Raw genomic sequence first — 24,615 nt, 5'->3', positions numbered from 1 at the left:
TACTTGTCACCAGTATAAATCTACTGATACTTGTCACCAGTATAAATCTACTGATACTTGTCACCAGTATAAATCTACTGATACTTGTCACCAGTATAAATCTACTGATACTTGTCACCAGTATAAATCTACTGATACTTGTCACCAGTATAAATCTACTGATACTTATCTGTTGTCACCAGTATAAATCTACTGATACTTATCTGTTGTCACCAGTATAAATCTACTGATACTTGTCACCAGTATAAATCTACTGATACTTGTCACCAGTATAAATCTACTGATACTTGTCACCAGTCACCAGTATAAATCTACTGATACTTGTCACCAGTATAATCTACTGATACTTGTCACCAGTATAAATCTACTGATACTTATCTGTTGTCACCAGTATAAATCTACTGATACTTATCACCAGTATAATCTACTGATACTTGTCACCAGTATAAATCTACTGATACTTGTCACCAGTATAAATCTACTGATACTTGTCACCAGTATAAATCTACTGATACTATAAATCTACTGATACTTGTCACCAGTATAAATCTACTGATACTTGTCACCAGTATAAATCTACTGATACTTGTCACCAGTATAAATCTACTGATACTTGTCACCAGTATAATCTACTGATACTTGTCACCAGTATAATCTACTGATACTTGTCACCAGTATAAATCTACTGATACTTGTCACCAGTATAAATCTACTGATACTTATCTGTTGTCACCAGTATAAATCTACTGATACTTGTCACCAGTATAAATCTACTGATACTTGTCACCAGTATAAATCTACTGATACTTATCACCAGTATAAATCTACTGATACTTATCACCAGTATAAATCTACTGATACTTGTCACCAGTATAAATCTACTGATACTTGTCACCAGTATAAATCTACTGATACTTGTCACCAGTATAAATCTACTGATACTTGTCACCAGTATAAATCTACTGATACTTATCACCAGTATAAATCTACTGATACTTGTCACCAGTATAAATCTACTGATACTTGTCACCAGTATAAATCTACTGATACTTGTCACCAGTATAAATCTACTGATACTGTCACCAGTATAAATCTACTGATACTTACCAGTATAAATCTACTGTACTTGTCACCAGTATAAATCTACTGATACTTGTCACCAGTATAAATCTACTGATACTTGTCACCAGTATAAATCTACTGATACTTGTCACCAGTATAAATCTACTGATACTTGTCACCAGTATAAATCTACTGATACTTATCTCTTGTCACCAGTATAAATCTACTGATACTTGTCACCAGTATAAATCTACTGATACTTGTCACCAGTATAAATCTACTGAATCTACTGATCTGTTGTCACCAGTATAAATCTACTGATACTTGTCACCAGTATAAATCTACTGATACTTGTCACCAGTATAAATCTACTGATACTTGTCACCAGTATAAATCTACTGATACTTGTCACCAGTATAAATCTACTGATACTTATCTGTTGTCACCAGTATAAATCTACTGATACTTGTCACCAGTATAAATCTACTGATACTTATCTGTTGTCACCAGTATAAATCTACTGATACTTGTCACCAGTATAAATCTACTGATACTTGTCACCAGTATAAATCTACTGATACTTATCTGTAGTCACCAGTATAAATCTACTGATACTTATCTGTTGTCACCAGTATAAATCTACTGATACTTGTCACCAGTATAAATCTACTGATACTTGTCACCAGTATAAATCTACTGATACTTGTCACCAGTATAAATCTACTGATACTTGTCACCAGTATAAATCTACTGATACTTGTCTGTTGTCACCAGTATAAATCTACTGATACTTGTCACCAGTATAAATCTACTGATACTTGTCACCAGTATAAATCTACTGATACTTGTCACCAGTATAAATCTACTGATACTTGTCACCAGTATAAATCTACTGATACTTGTCACCAGTATAAATCTACTGATACTTGTCACCAGTATAAATCTACTGATACTTGTCACCAGTATAAATCTACTGATACTTGTCACCAGTATAAATCTACTGATACTTGTCACCAGTATAAATCTACTGATACTTGTCACCAGTATAAATCTACTGATACTTGTCACCAGTATAAATCTACTGATACTTGTCACCAGTATAAATCTACTGATACTTGTCACCAGTATAAATCTACTGATACTTGTCTGTTGTCACCAGTATAAATCTACTGATACTTATCTGTTGTCACCAGTATAAATCTACTGATACTTGTCACCAGTATAAATCTACTGATACTTATCTGTTGTCACCAGTATAATCTACTGATACTTGTCACCAGTATAAATCTACTGATACTTGTCACCAGTATAAATCTACTGATACTTGTCACCAGTATAAATCTACTGATACTTATCTGTTGTCACCAGTATAAATCTACTGATACTTATCTGTTGTCACCAGTATAAATCTACTGATACTTATCTGTTGTCACCAGTATAAATCTACTGATACTTGTCACCAGTATAAATCTACTGATACTTGTCACCAGTATAAATCTACTGATACTTGTCACCAGTATAAATCTACTGATACTTATCTGTTGTCACCAGTATAAATCTACTGATACTGTATAAATCTACTGATACTTGTCACCAGTATAAATCCAGTATAAATCTACTGATACTTGTCACCAGTATAAATCTACTGATACTTGTCACCAGTATAAATCTACTGATACTTATCTGTTGTCACCAGTATAAATCTACTGATACTTATCACCAGTATAAATCTACTGATACTTGTCACCAGTATAAATCTACTGATACTTGTCACCAGTATAAATCTACTGATACTTGTCACCAGTATAAATCTACTGATACTTGTCACCAGTATAAATCTACTGATACTTATCTGTTGTCACCAGTATAAATCTACTGATACTTGTCACCAGTATAAATCTACTGATACTTGTCACCAGTATAAATCTACTGATACTTGTCACCAGTATAAATCTACTGATACTTGTCACCAGTATAAATCTACTGATACTTGTCACCAGTATAAATCTACTGATACTTGTCACCAGTATAAATCTACTGTACTTGTCACCAGTATAAATCTACTGATTATCTGTTGTCACTATAAATCTGATACTTGTCACCAGTATAAATCTACTGATACTTGTCACCAGTATAAATCTACTGATACTTGTCACCAGTATAAATCTACTGATATTTGTCACCAGTATAAATCTACTGATACTTGTCACCAGTATAAATCTACTGATACTTGTCACCAGTATAAATCTACTGATACTTGTCACCAGTATAAATCTACTGATACCAGTATAAATCTACTGATTGTCACCAGTATAAATCTACTGATACTTATCTGTTGTCACCAGTATAAATCTACTGATACTTGTCACCAGTATAAATCTACTGATACTTGTCACCAGTATAAATCTACTGATACTTGTCACCAGTATAAATCTACTGATACTTGTCACCAGTATAAATCTACTGATACTTGTCACCAGTATAAATCTACTGATACTTGTCACCAGTATAAATCTACTGATACTTGTCACCAGTATAAATCTCACCAGTATAAATCTGATACCAGTATAAATCTACTGATACTTATCTGTCACCAGTATAAATCTACTGATACTTGTCACCAGTATAAATCTACTGATACTTGTCACCAGTATAAATCTACTGATACTTATCTGTTGTCACTAGTATAAATCTACTGATACTTGTCACCAGTATAAATCTACTGATACTTGTCACCAGTATAATCTACTGATACTTCACCAGTATGTCACTGATATTGTCAAATATAAATCTACTGATACTTATCTGTCACCAGTATAAATCTAATGATACTTGTCACCAGTATAAATCTACGATACTTATCTGTATATAGCTAAAAATAGTAAAGGTGACCCAGTTGTTGACCCTGCAAAACGGAAACACCTTCTAGTTTCGGGTATTATGATACTTGAACAAGTTTGATCAAAATCTGTCTAGAAATGAAGCGAGTCCATTGATGACAAAGATTTTCTTTAAAGAGTTCCGATGACCTTGACCTTTATTCTGCCAGACTGAAACACGAACTCGTTCAAGAATTGTGATACTTGACCAACATAAGAAGTGAAATCAAAATCGGTTGAGAAATGAAGTTGCTATAGAGATGGCAAAAACTGTAAACGTACGTTGTACGTTCAATAAGCTCGGTAATTTGGACGCCAAACCGAGACAGATAAATCACCCCCCCCCCTCCCTTGTCCAGCGACTTAGGGAATGTCTTCCATATGTTTTACTTTAAAACTTGTCAAATGAAACTTTATGTGTTATGTAATAAATATTTCTTAAATTTGTCGTCATTCCGTATGGGAGAGCAAGACCTCCTTATGTATATTATAAAGAAACCAACTGAATCTGGTGATAAGGTAATCCAATACTGAAGAATCATCTATTTTCATGGGGTTTAATTTTCGTGGTTTTATTTAGAAAAAGATTAACAAATAAAACAAAACAAAAAATCTTTCGTTAGACACTAGATTTCGTGGATAAAGAAATAGGTAAACAAAAATACAGCTTGTATTTGTCTAAACAACGTTATGTTGAGTGAATTCCAAACATTCCTCTTATTAAAAAAAAAAAAAAAAAGCTCTCCACGTCCATTAACTGTTCTATCTACAACATTCTTCAGCCTGCATTATTCGATGCCATGTGACTAAAAACCACCGATGTTTTGGGAATACTTAACATGCGACCTTTGATAAATAGTGAATCTTTATGGGTTTGTAAGAACTTTCCACCACATTTCAAGCAGAATTATTCAAAGCCACATGTTTAGCATGGAGTAAAAACAACGATGTTATAGAAATAACGAACAAGCGCCCTTTGACAGCACTCCATGTTTCTGGTATTCACAGCGCAGGACGATAAATCAAATGAAATCAGAAGTATGTTGAACACATACACTGAAATACCTGTATCAAACCTCAACAAGTTTCGTTTTCTTCACAAGAAATAAAAAAACACTCACAGCAAGGCTTATGATAAAGCTTTGAGCTACGTCGTAAAAGATTGTTCTAATTTCTGACCACAATTTTCCTTGTCAGGTCGGCGGAAACAGCTTAAACTATTTTACCTTGGTAGGGCTTGTAGATCTTCATAGGGATCAATTTCCGTGGGTTTGTTTTTACCAAAAAGTAAATATTTCGTGGATGCTTGTATTCGTAGGAAAATATAGTTCATTTGAGCTACTTATATTTATTCTAACAGTTAACGGACATATGAACAAACTAGAAATCAACAAAAATAGAACTCCCTCGAAAATAAATGCATTTGAATTATAACTCTAGGTTTCATGTAGTTTGTGCACATGCAGGATGTTACCGATAACGGTTTCCACTGCACCCCCCCACCCCCCTAACCTCCACACGCGCGCCCACCTCCTCGCTTGTGTAGTATTTTACAAGGAAGAAAAATGACGTTTCGATGAAGGACAGATGTAAACCGTGTAACGATAATATTGACAATGATATTTTCTATTTTCCAAGCCATTCCGCTCACAGGTCAATTCATAGAAATATGTTATCTAGGGTAGCATAAATGGTATGATGACAGTGACATAAATGGTATGATGACAGTGACATAAATGGTATGATGACAGTGACATAAATGGTATGATGAGAGTGACATAAATGGTATGATGACAGTGAGAGTGACATAAATGATATGATGACAGTGGCATAAATGGTATGATGACAGTGGCATAAATGGTATGATGAGAGTGACATAAATGGTATGATGACAGTGGCATAAATGGTATGATGAGAGTGACATAAATGGTATGATGACAGTGAGAGTGACATAAATGAAATGATGACAGTGAGAGTGACATAAATGGTATGATGACAGTGACATAAATGGTATGATGACAGTGAGAGTGACATAAATGGTATGATGACAGTGACATAAATGGTATGATGACAGTGAGAGTGACATAAATGGTATTATGACAGTGACATTAATGGTATGATGAGAATGACATTAATGGTATGATGAGAGTGAGAGTGACATAAATGGTATGATGACAGTGACATAAATGGTATGATGACAGTGAGAGTGACATAAATGGTATTATGACAGTGACATTAATGGTATGATGAGAATGACATTAATGGTATGATGAGAGTGAGAGTGACATAAATGGTATGATGACAGTGACATAAATGATATGATGAGAGTGACATAAATGGTATGATGACAGTGAGAGTGACATAAATGGTATTATGACAGTGACATAAATGGTATGATGACAGTGAGAGTGACATAAATGGTATTATGACAGTGACATTAATGGTATGATGAGAATGACATTAATGGTATGATGAGAGTGAGAGTGACATAAATGGTATGATGACAGTGAGAGTGACATAAATGGTATTATGACAGTGACATTAATGGTATGATGAGAATGACATTAATGGTATGATGAGAGTGAGAGTGACATAAATGGTATGATGACAGTGAGAGTGACATAAATGGTATGATGACAGTGAGAGTGACATAAATGGTATGATGACAGTGAGAGTGACATAAATGGTATGATGACAGTGAGAGTGACATAAATGGTATGATGACAGTGAGAGTGACATAAATGGTATTATGACAGTGACATTAATGGTATGATGAGAATGACATTAATGGTATGATGAGAGTGAGAGTGACATAAATGGTATGATGACAGTGAGAGTGACATAAATGGTATGATGACAGTGAGAGTGACATAAATGGTATGATGACAGTGAGAGTGACATAAATGGTATTATGACAGTGACATTAATGGTATGATGAGAATGACATTAATGGTATGATGAGAGTGAGAGTGACATAAATGGTATGATGACAGTGAGAGTGACATAAATGGTATGATGACAGTGAGAGTGACATAAATGGTATGATGACAGTGAGAGTGACATAAATGGTATGATGACAGTGAGAGTGACATAAATGGTATGATGACAGTGAGAGTGACATAAATGGTATGATGACAGTGACATAAATGATATGATGAGAGTGACATAAATGGTATGATGACAGTGAGAGTGACATAAATGGTATGATGAGAGTGACATAAATGGTATGATGACAGTGAGAGTAAAATAAATGGTATTATGACAGTGACATAAATGGTATGATGACAGTGAGAGTGACATAAATGGTATTATGACAGTGACATTAATGGTATGATGAGAATGACATTAATGGTATGATGAGAGTGAGAGTGACATAAATGGTATGATGACAGTGAGAGTGACATAAATGGTATGATGACAGTGAGAGTGACATAAATGGTATGATGACAGTGAGAGTGACATAAATGGTATGATGACAGTGACATTAATGGTATGATGACAGTGAGAGTGACATAAATAGTATGATGACAGTGAGAGTGACATAAATGGTATGATGACAGTGACATAAATGATATGATGAGAGTGACATAAATGGTATGATGACAGTGAGAGTGACATAAATGGTATGATGAGAGTGACATAAATGATATGATGAGAGTGACATAAATGGTATGATGACAGTGAGAGTGACATAAATGGTATTATGACAGTGACATTAATGGTATGATGAGAATGACATTAATGGTATGATGAGAGTGAGAGTGACATAAATGGTATGATGACAGTGAGAGTGACATAAATGGTATGATGACAGTGAGAGTGACATAAATGGTATGATGACAGTGAGAGTGACATAAATGATATGATGACAGTGACATAAATGGTATGATGACAGTGAGAGTGACATAAATGATATGATGACAGTGACATAAATGGTATGATGACAGTGAGAGTGACATAAATGATATGATGACAGTGACATAAATGGTATGATGAGTTATGTGTTATGATTAATGATTAGCTTCTATCACATTGTTTGTTTTAAGACGGAGATGATCTTGATCCGATCGATTAGATAAACATAGTGATCTACACCAGCCCTGTGCTTGACCGTTACTGACCGGTCAGTTAACTTTTTGATCAGCTTTTCTTATCGATCGAATTCAAAACGATATTACTGGCTGGTACATCAAGTGCATATATATCCCTGAATTATTACCGACAAACAACAACACTGAGATAGAAGTGTGTTACAAAAGCGAAGCAGGATGTGACGTCATTAAAATTCAATGGCATTTAGATATGACGTCATTTTAGTAGTCACAGGGAGTAACATCGTTTGCATATCTCTGTCTGTTTGGCCTGGAAACAGACCAAATATATAAGACCCGTGTTTTCTCTGTGTATAACACATTGTGTTGTGAGCACTGATCCAGTCAGTTACGAAAATGGATAATGGCCCCATTCAGAATAATTCAGGCACTTGTGTGCTATAAATAGATAACTGACCGAGAGAAAGTACCACCAAAGTGCAGTCATCTGCCACGATTGATTAAGAACGAATGGTCAAGCACTCCATGGAATTCTACTACAACTATACGAGTAAGGTGCTGTAGCACTATAAGCATTTATGTGTTGGGTGTGTAGATCATAATCGTGCATTAGGTTTTACAACTGCAAAGCATTAATAGACATGTGGTATCAAAGGCAGGGTTGAATTTAGTTATAGACAGCTAATATAGGTGGTCTCTATGGAAGGTCGACTGTAGGTATAAATAGGTGGTCTCTATGGAAGGTCGACTGTAGGTATAAATAGGTGGTCTCTATGGAAGGTCGACTGTAGGTATAAATAGGTGGTCTCTATGGAGGGTCGACTGTAGTATAAACAGGTGGTCCCTGATGAAGTGCTGACTATCGTAAACATGTGGTCCCTAAGGAAGGTGTGACTTTTGTAAATATGTGGTCCCTAAGGAAGGTGTGACTTTTGTAAACATGTGGTCCCTAAGGAAGGTGTGACTTTTGTAAACATGTGGTCCCTAAGGAAGGTGTGACTGTCGTAAACATGTGGTCCCTAAGAAAGGCGTGACTGTCGTGACAGACAGGTGTTTTTAAGGGTTGTTTGCCTTGGATGGTTTTGGCAAAGATTCAGACAGGTGGTCGCTATGGCAACACCCACATACATGAATTTATACTTATTTTTATTTTATGATTAAAATGTACAGAAAACATGAAGTGATTTGAAGTTAACATGAATTTGTCGTATGCACATCAAAAATAAATAAAGCACCTAAAATAACCTTCATTTATAGGAGATAGATCTAAATAAATTGAAAGACAGGAAACGAAAATGAAAGAAACTAGAACGCTGAGTGTTATTTTAACTTAAGAATGCCAACGTTTAATATGATACAATTTCAGTCAGTCATCCTGAAAAGTGCAGTACTGATGTGCGTCCCGTGGGTCGGGGGACACGTGTTCTATTTACCAGTGAAGTGTCCCATATTTTGCTTTCAAACAGAATTATGTTAAAGCTATGTGAAGCCATAAAAATTCTTCTCTCGACACTGATTAGTAACCTGCTTCCTGGTAGATAAAAATGTCAGATCGTGTAAAAAAAAGTATTGTCAGCTTCTTTATAACAATACATAAACAGATATGATAGTTTTGTTACTGTTTTGATCGCGTTAAATAAGAACAAAAATATTGTAAACATGTGACCTTTGTAACGTTATATATGTATGTATATGTGTAGTCATAAATATTGTATCAGAACAGTGTTTAGATTGAAACGACTGATATAAAACACACTGGGAATAAGGATGCGGAAATCCTGATGGAGATTTTAAATGGAAAACGAACACTGTTTGCCAAAGCACGAAATTCCTGTATCTGACAGACAGGATCGATATAACTGACTAATCATATTACCGAAATCGAGATTAGGGGGAAACTTTCAATAACATCTATCCAGAATGATGCGCTAAATTGTAACATTTAATCAAATTACACTTTATTATACATCAAATTAAACATTTGATTTATGGTGAAAAGATTGTCTATGCACGGAAAGGATAAACTGTTAGGAAGTTTTGATGTACAGAATTCTTACAGAATTTAGTTACATGTATAACAACTGTCTAATGCCAAGAAAAAGTTCACCGGAATATATTGATTCAATTCACTTTCACAATCTTGCAAATGTACAGAGATAGTCGCTTAGAATCAAAAGTTTGATTTCCGGAATAAAACGTGGAATCCGGTTTAAATTTTTTCTGATGAAATTAAACATGGAGGACTAGGTGCCGTGTTTAAGAGATTAAGTAACTTTGAAATGTAGATTCGTCAGAGTATCTTGTAGATTCTATTTGCATATAGTTCTATTTAAGAGAATTAAAATATCAGCTTCGATTTTACCTAACATGGTGAAACCGTAACATATTAGTAGTAGTGTACCGACACAACCTGATAATTCTATACATGTTTTCAGTCATCTCTAAAACACATATTGTCCTGTGAATGCAGTAAAACCCTTCAGAATATGTAATATCACATTAACATGTTTATGTGAGGTGTGTAATACAAAAAATATGGAAATAAGATACAGGAAAACAACAATTTGAACTGAAAAAACGAAACTGCAGAACAAATGAATAGCCTTATCAAAATGTGTAGTGTTTAATTGTTTGATAAAAATCTAGACTGCAGATTTCAATAGGTTGTTATACATTATGTAATTAAACGTCCTGTATCAATCATTTTCAGTAATATATTGTTTCCTGATTTAATAATAATTTGCTGTATTTTTAGTTTCGTAGTTTTTCCAGTCAAGAAGTAAATATGAGTAACCAAGGATCATTATGCGAGATGAAATACATCACGTTTATGCAGAAGCATGAGATCTGTGACAAATAATGGATCCCCTCGGAACCCCCAACGACACACCCAACCTCAAAACTGGCAAACAGCCCCTTCGATACCATCACTCAAAAAACCATTAATTGTTTGAAACTTCTCAAATACATCAGAGAATTTACTGCTGCGTGTCTTTAGCATGAATTCCAAACTTGTAATACCAACAAACACGCGCTACATGTATGAACAGGGAAGTCTGTGATGTCTAGATAGAATTACTTGCCCCCAACACACCAGATGTTTTGGCAGACATATAATGCTGCTATTTGGTTACGATATATTTCGTTTTTTGGTTTTTTTTTTGTTTTCTTGGAGCTTGTACAAATTGAAGAGCTTTTCCAACCTCAAACTAAATTCCAGTTCAAATAATTGAAAATATTGGTTAAAAGCTTATTTGCAAGGTTCTGTGTTGCAGTGTTTAACCTAACAAAAGGCGTCAAGGTCTGGTTCCTGTGTTACGTTCTCATCTTGTCATCTTCTCAAGCAGTTTTCTTATTCCCCGCAGATTCTGAGTCAATAAAGACGCTGCTGTTTCTGCTGATGATGATGGATTGCAATTGCAGAGTTAACAGAAAGCACAATTAAGTTAAAAATGATATTTCATCTAGGTCAGTCAGCAGTTAAAATGTATTTTTCCTTTATCGAATAATGACAATAACCTGTAGTGAAATTACCCAAATTTAGAGTGTTGTTCCCGCAACTAATCGCACAGGTATTAAGATTGTTTAACTCGTTATCAGTTTAATGTTGACGAGTTAAGGTGTCATGCAGCCGTCGTCAGGTTCTGGCATATCAGTGTGACAGCGCTATAAAAGTGACGCTGTAGTCACTAGGGTGTCACGGGGTATTTTGTTATGTTACAGTGTCTAAGTAGATACATTTCAGTGTGATAACACTATAAACGTGTCCCTGCAGCTAGTAGGGTGTCACGAGGTATTATGTTATATTACAGTGTCTAAGTAGATACATTTCAGTGTGATAACACTATAAAAGTGTCCCTGCAGCCATTGGGGTGTCACGGGGTATTGTGTTGTGTTACAGTGTCTAAGTAGATACATTTCAGTATGATAACACTATAAAAGTGTCCCTGCAGCCAGTAGGGTGTCACGGGGTATTATGTTATATTACAGTGTCTAAGTAGATACATTTCAGTATGATGACACTATGAAAGTGTCCTTGTAGCTACTTAGGTATTGGAGGCCTAGAGAAGGCACAATGCGTTTGAAAATTTGCCGCCATCGATTGCTCAACTCATCGTTACCACAGTTAACCAGTCAACAAAATTAAATGTAAACGACAGTGTATAAAATTTAGACTTTACAATGTGGTCTGATATTAAAAAGGGCGATAAATTTTCGGTAATTCACAATATCTCAAGAATATTGTCTACGAAGTGAAATGTTGAGTTTCCAGTTTTAATCAAACTCGGAGTTTAAATTCAGTGTTTGTGTTCCATGCTTCATACAAACGAGACCAAAATCTTTCATCGATATTCACTTGATTCCATTACGATGTATAAATTTACCATCTCTGACGACCGTAACTGATTTGGATTGATGTTCTAGTCTGTCATTACTACGAATCATCTATATAACAATAACGAACGGCTTTATCTCACATCTATTAATAAAGACTCTAATTTTGCGTGTGTCATTGTCACGTGATGAGCGGTAGTGAGGGGGTCGTTTCCTTCCTCTCGCTCCTGACTTTTATAGGAGGAATTCTTATATATAATTAGTTAACTAAATTAAGATCACCATGACCACAATTTCCTCTCTCATTCAGTTTCAATCCGACGTTAGTAATTAGCCCTCGGAGGTCTGTATTGTTAAACTAGCCTAAAATCCCGGAATTAAAATGAATGTCATTTGGACGGCGGTCAATTTTACTAATTTCATTTTCTATTATTAAAATCGATTGAAGAAAATATCATGTTTCCTTTGTATGTGAAATTTGAGTTTTTGATGTATAAAATAGGGATATTTGTTTGTCTTATCTTTTTTTTTAATTTTGCAGATCGAACCAAGGTCGAAATACAGAATGTGCCAAAAAGGATTGTATATTGATTTTTTAATCATAACGATACATGAACAACAATGGAGAGATAGCACATAACGAAGACACCAATATTAAAGGGAAAACAACATATCGGGTGGCTGACACTAGAAATACAAACAGAAATATCATAGACACGTTAAAAAGTGTGGACGACACAACTCCATGAACTTATGAAAAAGCAAAAAGAAAGTGAGAAAGTCGCGAGGCGGAATTACACCGAAAACACATTGAACAAAGTGGACGCCAAAACTAAAAGGAAAACTTCATGCAGTGAGGACACGCTAAAAGGAAACCATTCCACACTTCGTGAACGCCAACACTTAAGAGAAAACATTTTAACAGTGGGGGAAAAACTCGTTTCGCCAAAATTTAAATTTTAAAGCAATTCTATGCAACTTGTAAGTGACGTGATGTATAAAAGCAATTTACAAAAGAGTGTTTCTTTTTTAAACAAAATAGTTGGGAAAAGAAAACTTGTGAAAGATCCAAACCTATTTTCAGATAAGAATCTTTAACAAATTGAATACCATCCGCCAACCCTTGCATACAAGTAAAAGGCATCCATTTCGAAAATCTTATAAAGACTCCGTTTTTGTTTCCTTCGCCAAATTGCCCTGTACGTTAGGAATATGATCATGTATAGTTCATTTCAAGGCTACACAGCCTTAATTACAATGAAAATAATGTTTTCTCGTGGTCGGCAGTTCTACTCTGAATAATTTGAATAATCAACAACAGAGCGTATTCCAAAAATTTGATTCCCTTCACAAAGAACGGCTTGAGACCTTGAAATACACAAGCGCGTTTTCTCAACAACAGGTTTTCTACACTCTATGCCATACGCGATAAGACAAGCACGTAAAGCCATTTAAAAAGGCGACTGTTTCGCAGATGAAGAGCGTGGATGTAACATAATGAACTATATATATATATATATGTGTGTGTGTGTGTGTGTGTGTGTGCGCGCGCGTGTGTGTTCGTGGTGTGTGTGAGATGGTGTGTATACATGTGTGTGTTTAACAGACCACCTGTAGCTAATTTCAGGCGGGGCTTTGTACTTTGCTTGAAATATACATATATTCCATATATAAACAATGTGTCTAAATTTATTCGGCAAATCGAGGTTCTTAGAAGTTAATAGGCTTCTTTTTATATGAGAAATTTAGGAAGGTTTTCACAGTTAATACTTTCCGAAATCCCGAGAAGAATATTTCATAGAAAAAGAAAGATCGCTTCTTAATTCCATCAAAAGATTTTACGAGCCTATGAAAATGAACAGAATCACCCCAACCTTTGTACCTTAAAGCTTTTAAGCACCGTTCTATGGGGTTTAACTGGCAATAGTGGTGCTTTATCGTCGATATTATGGGCCTGGCAATATCGCTATCTCTCAAGTAAAACCAAGAGATCTCTTATATGAAATATTAGACGGAGTAGTTGCCAATTTTTGGATTTTAAACAATTTGCAGATTTTGTAGCAAATCAAAGCAAGCACTATTTCAGAAGCAGTTTTGAAATTCGCGATAGGATATCTTGAAATACAATTAAATGAAATAAGATCTTTCAACATTTTAGATGACAAACCAACCGTAATGTTTTATGTGATATATCATAGAATTATATTAATTCTGGATAATTTAATCAAATATATATAATTAAATAGTGGGATTTTTTTTAAAAACAAAAATTCGGTTTCAACGTTCGTGACTAGGTAGAGGGACCGAAAACACAGTTTTGACGACAACAAACACGATGTACAGGTGGACAAGTGTGACGTCATTGCACAGTGATGTGCTTTGCAACATTTATTCCGTAATTTTGATAACTTGCTATTTTACTTTTTAATGACTGAACAGTGAATTTAACTTCTCCTTAAGTAAGAGTACCGATTTAGAAACACCACTAGATAAAACCTCTTCATCTAATTATCTGGATTCAGATCAACCATGAAGAAACAATCACGGTTTTTATATCTTTTTTTCACTTTTATTTTATTCCTTTTTTAGTGGGAAACCAAAGAATTATTTTCAAAATGTATTTTTTGTAAAAAAAAAATGTAATATTTCATTGAATATTCCACCAGTACTGTACGTGTTTCATAAGGAAAACGAATGCCGGTAGAGGTCAAGACTATTTTTAAAAGCCTGGTCAGCTTCACAGAATGTTTTGAAACAGAAATTCATAAAATATCCCAAAGAATTTATATCTCAATCTGGATATCTACCGATAACAGGAAATTTTATTTCACATTCAGAACTGAATCTGTCTGAATTTAAATATTTGAACAATTTATATATATATATATTTTTTTTAGAAAATTTGTGAACAACTATAAAGCTGACAAGTCTTTCTGTACCTGGGTATCTGAAGTACACCAAACCTATGTATCTATCCTAGGGCATGTTGAACCACACACACCCTATTCCAGATGTAACCAGGATCATTGGCGGGATTGCCTCTTAATTCTACCCCCCACGAAGCCACTTTAAACACTTACCTTCCTGTAACCTTCATACTGGTCCATCGTCCAAATTAACGTCTTCATCCTCATCGTCCTCGTCATCGCCTTCCTCATCGTCGATATCATCTTCCTCATTGTCATTATCATCCATGATTTTCTCCTTTTCTGTGTCAGAAACCTTTTTCATAATCAATATGTCACTCTTGACATGATCAAAATTCAAAGATGGCGTCGGTGCGAGACAACATTCCTCGTCCTCATTTGTAAATGCATGGCCATTTTGAAGCGTAAATGACTGAGTTTTACGAATGTTTTCACTACTTTCATATTTAACTATAGCCGATCTAGGTACACTCAAATGTCGAACCTGGAGCGACTGAGTCCTTCGTAAATGTCCAGTTTGAGCACTTCCGTTTTGATGAAGAGCTTTTCTTTGCATTAAAGACATTCGGAAAGATGAAGAACGTTTGACGCTCCCTTTACGTTTGTCTTTATAACAAAATAACTGTACTTTTCTTCTTGTATATCGTATAAAAGAATTCCGTAAAATTTTATTTCTTATACCATAGATGGCGCTATTGGTCATCGGCGCTGCCTGGAATAAAGTCGTTACTATGGAAACCAACATAGGATCTACCTGTCTTCTTCCGGTTGCGGTTTCCACCAATATAACAATTGAAAAGGGTATGTAAGTTAGAGTAAAAGCTCCTACGAGCTGGAGGATGGTCAGCATTGCCTTTGTGCCTTTAATGGAGGTCGACAATGGGGCTGTGGCTTGTGTATTAAGGGCTATTGGTGCCTGAACGACACACGCCATTCGAACCATAGTCGCGGCAATTCTGCTACTTTGTGTCCGCGCTATGCGGAATATATGTGTATAGCAGTATATCATAACTATTAGTGGTATATAAAACATTGCACTTACTAGCAGTCCAACATACCACCGACCCAACACATCCAGGTGATTTATAAAGCACGTGCCTGTTACAGGTGAGAATACATAAGAATTTCCACCAAAAAGCGGCGGTAACGCCATTATAAATGCACTCAACCAAAACACTGAAAATAATGACGTCATTTTACGCGCAGTGGCCGTTAAGGAATGATGTAATGGGGAAGCAATCGTTTGATACTTGTCCCAACTTAAAGCGGCGATTGTCCATGCGCTTGTTAACGTAAAAGATGATTGCAGGAATCCATACGCATGACACATGATTTGTCCACCTATCCAGTACCCACATAAACTGACCACTCCGGCGTAAAGAGTGGTCAGTATGGACGAGGCTAGCCCTATTGCCCCTAAGTGAACGAGTAATATATTCCGGACTGTCCGTAACCTCCTGTTCGGAACAATAGCTACGATCATGAAAACGTTGAAAGCACTGCCTATAACAGTAAACACCAGTAGGAAGATGCCATGGACTATTCCCTGTCCCTGAGTACTCCAAACAGTGGCGTGTGTTTCCCGAAAAGAGGCGGAAGTGTTATATATATCGCCCCAGAAGGAGTAATTCACCTCCCCGTCACTGTAACGTCCAGGGACTGTCATAGTTGTATGAACCCCTCCTCGATCCCGTGGGTGAAGAAGGCATCACAATGTGTGGCCCGTCCCCACTCCCTCAAAAGACCCTCCGTGATATCGTCTCCCATCAGAATCAATCTGTACTGAAATGTTGTAGCACACTTACATAACATCCGCGTTGGACGTCTCGCGAGAGGATACAAAACCACCTATCACTGATATTCAACCAACTTATCACTTTTCTCAGCAATTCTTACGCATGTGTACTTACGATCTCCATGGCCTTTTTTAAAATAGATATTTATCAGCTCTATAACAACAGTTTAATATATATATATATATACCTCTTTATGGAATCGGAAAGACTCTGTACACTCGAAACTCTATCCGATACCTGCTTCCGTTTTCTTGACCGAACTCCGTGGTGTTAACGTCCAAAGAGGTTTACCAGCAAACATTGATATTTAGACATTAAAATCTCAAAAACCGCAGTCACCTTTAAATAACATAACAACCACTCTTTTGCTTAGTCCTACATAAACGTTAACGTTAGGCAGTCGACGATAGTTTCAAAAGATCCTTCCGACGTGATATTCCGGGACTGGAAACACAAAACTTTTAATACTACTGTTGTCCTTTCTGTAGTAAACTTTCAGAGATAGAAACTGCTCTGGTGTATGCTTATTCAACCCGCTCTCCAGTATATCGACTTTCTCTTGTTCCACGTGTTAGCGTGATGAAAGCGAAAATAAGCTAGTAGTCCAATTCTACACAGCTCCGTCGTTCACAATCCTGTGGATCCAAGATATAACATTTTACACGCTTACATATCCTCTGTTTTAAACATAAACCCATACTTCACGACTAAAAGCAACACTGCAAAAAAAAATCCACTCCGATATTGAAAGTAGTTATGAACGATGTAAACACACACACAGCCGGTGTACAAAGCGGCCAGATTGTCTCCCGAGCGAACATTAACTCGCCACTTACAGATCTATAATATTAACGTTGCTGGCAAACAACTCGAGCGATATGAACGCTCTAACAGGTAAGTCCGAGAACGGGATAGTTACATGGTAGTATGCGAAGTTTACATGAAAAACTTGTAGGGAGCGTACCGATTACTGACAGCGGGGCTGAGACGAAACCTGAACTAACGGTAGATTCTCACAACACAGCGAGCAACTAGCAAGCACGCGCGCTGGACAGGAAAAACTATTTTTGGCACCACGCTACGAAGTTATTGCTGATTCGTGTGTAAGATTCATTTTTACTGAGCGAAAAGAAAATATAATGAGTGAGAGATATGTGTAATAGTGATGGAAGACGCCAATCTATTGCTATCCTTAAACAAGGACGGTGCGTGATCACCCGCACGCGCTGACGTTCTCGTCAGTAGTGCGTAAATCATATATCTATGATTAATATATAATATGGAATTGATAATGTTAGTTATTGTAGTGGGCGAGTAGGTCGTAAATCTACCAATCCAAGAGGTACGTTCTCGTCGATATATATTTATGTACGCTTTCGGGGTACAGGGAAAAGTTAAACCGAGACAGGAACCCTTGGTTTCGAATATAGACGTTCTTGCGTGCATGCAAAATCAAATCATTGTACCTGATTTTAAACTTTTTAGCTGCAGCATCTGAATGGCTTTCATCTGTCTCTCTGTTTATTAGTTACATTGCTGTTATATAATGAACACACGATATTTTGAAAATAACGAGGCCGAAAATTACACATTGCAAGAACATAAAAGAGGACCAATCGGATTAATTCACACGCATGTATATATGTAGACATCAAAATTGTTTAAAACTCTCGAGAGAGTGACGGGTAGGAAAAATGTTCCATATACCGAGTGGTGAGAGGATGGGGGCGGGGTTGTATGATTTGCTTCAACTATTAAAAGGCTGTAGCAGGCCAAGGTTGCCAGTAAGTTGTTTTCTTTGTAATATCTAAGTGCTCACCTGTGCCATGTTTTTCTTTTCAATTAAACAAATGATTCTACAGACTTGCGAGAGTCTTGTTGGCGAACTTTTACGCTTTGTTCTGTTGAGGTCTCCTTGTTAAAACTAAAATCTGTGATTTTTGGTCATGTCGATAAAGTGTTGATTGAAATCTGTTTTCAAGAATTCCAACAGAGTACTTTCTTGTCCAGTTTTGCACCTTGGAAACACTACACTCGTTAACAGACTAATATTATGTTCGAGTTTCTGGTCCCTTCCGATGCAAACGGTACATATGTAACGATATTTTCAGAAGAAATGGATTGAATTTGGAGCAAGCTGCCTACAGTCAATCTACTGAATACTTGATGTAACAGACAGTATCGATATCTGGGGATATTTGGAAAATATGTTAGCTGGAATAGGAAAGGAAACCCCCTCCTCTCCCCCTCTCTGTCTGTCTGTCTGTCAGGCTCTCTCTCTCTCTCTCTCTCTCTCTCTCTCTCTCTCTCTCTCTCTCTCTCTCTCTCTCTCTATCTGTCTATCTGTCTGTCTGTCAGGCTCTCTCTCTCTCGTTAAAATCCATATAATTTTTATGGCAAAGTGTATATAACAAATCTGTATATTTTAATTTTTCTCCATGTCATTATGTGACTATTCAAATATATATTTGTTTTATATCATATTGGTAGAAGTCATTAATAAGTTGGTAAAATTTGCTGACTCGTCTACTTGTCATGATAGGCCAATAGAATATGTTTAAACTGAACAGAGGAATCCTGTAGGAAATAAACTAAAAGTTGTTATTAAGAAATGACGTCATCATCTGATGCCTCGAAACTATTCAATTTCTAAAAATAGATGTTGATTATTGTTGTTTTGTTTACTTAATTATACATTGCATTTATAACGGCAGGTTTAGCGTCGAGATGGAAATATATCTCCAAAGACCACAAGTTGTTCTGAGTTTTTTTAAAGAAAATTAATAGCCATTTGACGCCACTGTGCACAATGCCATGAAACTTATCCACAGTTTTGATACAGCACCGTGATCAACTAGTGACCGGCGAGATCCGTGGTCAGCCTGGCCACGTGTCCGGTCAGCGGCCTAGTTAGCAGGTCAGTATCAACAGATCGATATCGTTGCATTAATACTTTATGACGTTCGACCAGTGATAACTATCTACATGCGGTCTGCAACATACGATATCATCTTTACATCTTAGGATCGTGGACAGAATAATCAATTATATTCCAGAAATATTACGTCACTTTCATTTTTCATGTCTTTCCAGTTAATGCAAAATAGAACTTCTAAATTTTATCACGGAATACTTAACGATGTACTGTGCCATTCTTTCGTAGTGTCATAGCGCCCGGAGATGGTGGTGACATTTATAATTTAGTAACTGCCATGAGAGATCCGACACACACGTCACTGTGAGATGAACAAACGTCTAATATAGTTCTCCCTCTTTCAAATATTGTACAAAAACACACACAAGTGAAGAGCACGTTTTAAGACAAAGTTTGAGTTAGATAGAGTGGAGCCAAACAATGAATTTAACTCTGTCATGCAGTCATGCGAAGGACCTAGAGTTTAAAACCTGGAAAGCAACTTTGGAAAAATCACCAGTTATCGGAAGAAATGTCAAAATCTAGACGCAGAGATGCATTAGCCTAAAAACTCTAGAAATTGCGGAAATTTCATATATATGATAAGTCCGAATCATTTACGTACTGAGCCATGCCACTATTTAAAAAAATGAAAATAGCGATGGTGAGAGAACTTTCTCAAGCATGTTTGAATTATCATTATTTTACCGTATCTCACAGTTGCCTCGTGTATCCTTAATATTATTGGTGATATATAATCACCACCAAGTGTTTAGTAATATAATATAAATCACAGGGGACATGGTCTACTGACAGAGATGATCGACAATGAATTATTTATGGTGTTCATAATTCCGGACAGTTCGTTTGGCGAACCTACTTTCCGATGGCTACTCCGATTTGATCAATTTGATGCGGGATGGTCGATAGACATTGATGAATAATCATGCTAACTTCATAAGTAATGTAGGCATTGCCACATAAATGTAAGACCGCCAGAAATCTGTTCGACCGACGGTCAACTGGTCAGTTGGTTATGTACTGACCTTTGACCTTGTGACGTAAACATGTAGCTATCTAATATAAAATATTGACTTTATATCATAATCCCTGAATGTGAGACTACACATATAATTGGACAAGGTCGAGTTGTGATCGCTGATATAATGACATCAGGCATATGAAAACGCCACGCTGTTAAAGAACTAAATGTAAAATGGCGTCAAACAAGATTTTATTAACACAAATTCAGGTTGATATATGGTGGACTTGATGACTTAAAAATGAAAAAAAAAAATTCTCTTTCAATAAATTCAACATTTCAATGGCAATAGTAAAATTGATGATTTTAAACGAACAAAGCAATCAGCGGTGAAAAACGACACGACATGTACAAAGCCTAATGTTTATAACGGGCTCACCTTCCTCAGTCGTTTAGAGCGCTGGCTCTAGTAACTTAGGAGATGATTGTCTACACGTGACGGTTTGTGTTTCTTAGGATGCTGAGATCCATCTGTGTTAACACGTTTGTACCCTTTGGCAAGACAACAATTGCTCTGAATGGTAAACGACGCACCTCCAGTATGTTATTCAGTAAGGTGGTAGCCAACTAATAGAAGGTGACCACACCTCAAAAATCTATAAGTGAAGATAAAATGCTAAATCCGTATTAATATATTGACTCATTTAGTTGTCGATTTCCGTGTGAAGAAAAAACGGAGAAACTCTCCTCGCTTTAGGGTAATGTGGGAAACCGACCCGATATTTGGTGACGTGAGAAACCGACCCGCTATTTGGTGACGTGAGAAACCGACCCGATATTTGGTAACCTGAGAAACCGACCAGCTATTATGGTGACGTGAGAAACCGACCCGCTATTTGGTAACGTGAGAAACCGTCCCGGTATTTGGTGACGTGAGAAATCGACCCGGTATTTGGTGACGTGAGAAACCGACCCGCTATTTGGTAACGTGAGAAACCGTCCCGGTATTTGGTGACGTGAGAAACCGACCTGCTGTTTGGTAACACGAGAACCCGACCTGATATTTGGTAACATGAGAAACCGACCCGGTATATGGTGACGTGAGAAACCGACCCGCTATTTGGTGACGTGAGAAACCGATCCGGTATTTGGTGACGTGAGAAACCGACCTGCTATTTGGTAACATGAGAACCCGACCTGATATTTGGTAACATGAGAAACCGACCCGGTATATGGTGACGTGAGAAACCGACCCGCTATTTGGTAACGTGAGCAACCGACCCGCTATTTGGTGACGTGAGAAACCGATCCGGTATTTGGTGACGTGAGAAACCGACCCGCTATTTGGTGACATGAGAAACCAACCTGATATTTGGTGACGTGAGAAACCGACCTGCTATTTGGTGACGTGAGAAACCGACCTGCTATTTGGTGACGTGAGAAACCGACCTGCTATTTGGTGACGTGAGAAACCGACCCGCTATTTGGTGACGTGAGAAACCGACCTGCTATTTGGTGACGTGAGAAACCGACTTGCTATTTGGTGACGTGAGAAACCGACCCGGTATTTGGTGACGTGAGAAACCGTCTCGCTGTAAGGTAATTGTGGGAGACAGTCCCGTCGAAGGGTACGTTGGAAATCGTCTCGTGGTTGGGTAACGTAGGAAACATCTCACTTTTGTGTAAGTTGGAAACAGTCTTGCTGTTGGGTTATAATACAGCTTGGTAATAATTCGTTTTCTGGAGATGTGGACTAGAGCAAAACTATTTTCAGGTAAACTTACAAAAGGAAAGAAAGCAATTTCAAACTTGTCGTTCTGTTCAGCAGTTACCGTTGTTTCAGTGTTGTTCTGCACCGTACCATACACCGTAGTCAATGCTTCACGGTCGAAGGGAAGTAACTCAGAATTGTTCGACACAGTAAAATACATTTGTAGATAAATATAAGATATGATTATCGGAAAGTCAATTTTGAATGTATTTGTACACACAATATTTTATCAGCCTTTCACTTTTCTCCACTTGGCTCTACTCGTATTCCAATATATTTTTCTTGATAAATAATCATATTATATTTTATTGAAGGGAGATCACATGTTAATTTTCAATTTCATTTCATGCGAGAATCGTTCGAACATGAAACCAATATGTTTGCTAGTCTTTTGTCAACTTCGAAGTTTCTCCCCTAGTTATTGCACTGTAGGAAGCAGGGGTTTCATATTTTGCATGTCTTTCCTTGTGACAAGACTTTTCTGTTGGTACCAAATTTCCTAACCGAGTGATCTTGACCGTGGCCTTTGACCTACATTTGTGATGAAGTAAAAATATCATTACCACAATGAAGACATAAGTGTTTCACAAAGTGTGCATGAAATTAGCACGTGCATTACAAATGAGTTTTTCGCACTACTTCAGAAGTATGTTGCAAGCAAGATCATAGTGTTTCATAAATACATCTTGTTTTATAAACAGCTGAAATATAACCTTGTGCTATATAACGTCTTCTAGCTAAATTCTATAGTTAACGTAGAATTTATGATTCTGAGTATCACGTTACCCTATCGTTTAAATATGTTCTCTGAAAATGATCAGATCTTACTGTTACAGACTGAGAAATTCACACTAGAGTCAGTGATTGTTGCAATACTGATGCAATTGATGAAAACTAGACAAACATGTAGGCAACAGCTGTCGTTACAGTCAAGAACAGGTCATTTGTAGATAAGTCTCCAATTCACCTTGACAAAACACTGACTGCTGTCAATGGCAAAACATCTAATAGGTTAACATAACAACGTGTTGTATGCTTAGGACATGGTATAGCGAACAGTGAAATGGGCGTGTACATGTTTTAATTATGACACACACACACACACACACGCACGCGCGCGCGCACACACACACACACACACACACACACACACACACACACACACACACACACACACACACACACACACACACCCACTAAAACAATAATAATGAAAAAAGGTTTAATAGAAAATGAAAAGGTAATAAGTAAATCTGCAGTTGTATGTGCTCGCAGATTAAAAGCTAACCTTTCTAGTCCTTGTTAATTACTTTTTTATAATATGTAGTATCTGATCTAGCGTTGACCGGTTTTATTGGGTAAAATCTTGTCTGAATATTTAAATATGTTGTACACTTTGACCAAAGTTACGTTCCATTTTGAGACAAAGACACGCCCACCTTCTCACTTAGGTGAATTTCTCATATTGTTTTCCAGAAGTCATTAGCATACATGGTGATGTTCCACTTAAAATTCAATGCAACGAATAAAAGCAATATTGAGATGTGTTCAAGTGAAAAAACCCAACTACGTAACAATGTTTTCGCACAAAAATAAAAGGAAAAATAAAGCTGAAACATCGGAAGATTTTGAAGCTAATGGGTTTTGGTGTAGTGGATCTGTTTTACATACGTTCAATATACGTTACCTTTCCCATGATACACAATGATAAAATATAGAATTAGTTAAAAGCAATTAGTTGAACGAGTACGGAAACCAAATTTGATTATCACAATTTACAAAATATAATACTCGACATAACTTTGCAGTCTGATTTCGTTAGGATTCTTAAAAAAGTGTATTTTGAAATGAATAGTTTGAAACACCGCATCTAAGATTTTTTCCTGTTTTGTATATA

General features: G+C 36.5%; 1 protein-coding gene across 1 annotated transcript in view; it reads right to left on the bottom strand.

Annotated features, from left to right (window-relative positions):
- LOC132552575 (G-protein coupled receptor 161-like) overlaps positions 1–16,921 on the bottom strand; it is a 49,736-nt gene extending 32,815 nt beyond the window's left edge. The window contains exon 1 of the mRNA XM_060216760.1: positions 15,409–16,921. Coding sequence (XP_060072743.1) covers positions 15,422–16,921 — 1,500 coding nt within the window. The 3' untranslated portion in view covers positions 15,409–15,421. The remainder of the gene's footprint in view (positions 1–15,408) is intronic.
- Between the last annotated feature and the right edge of the window lie 7,694 nt (positions 16,922–24,615).

This window comes from Ylistrum balloti, unplaced genomic scaffold (assembly GCF_031769215.1).
Source record: "Ylistrum balloti isolate Yb309-2 unplaced genomic scaffold, AGI_CSIRO_Ybal_v1 Utg370258, whole genome shotgun sequence".
Lineage (NCBI taxonomy): Eukaryota > Metazoa > Mollusca > Bivalvia > Pectinida > Pectinidae > Ylistrum > Ylistrum balloti.
The sequence above is the reverse complement of the archived record's forward strand: the minus strand, read 5'-3'. Positions and strand labels throughout refer to the sequence as shown.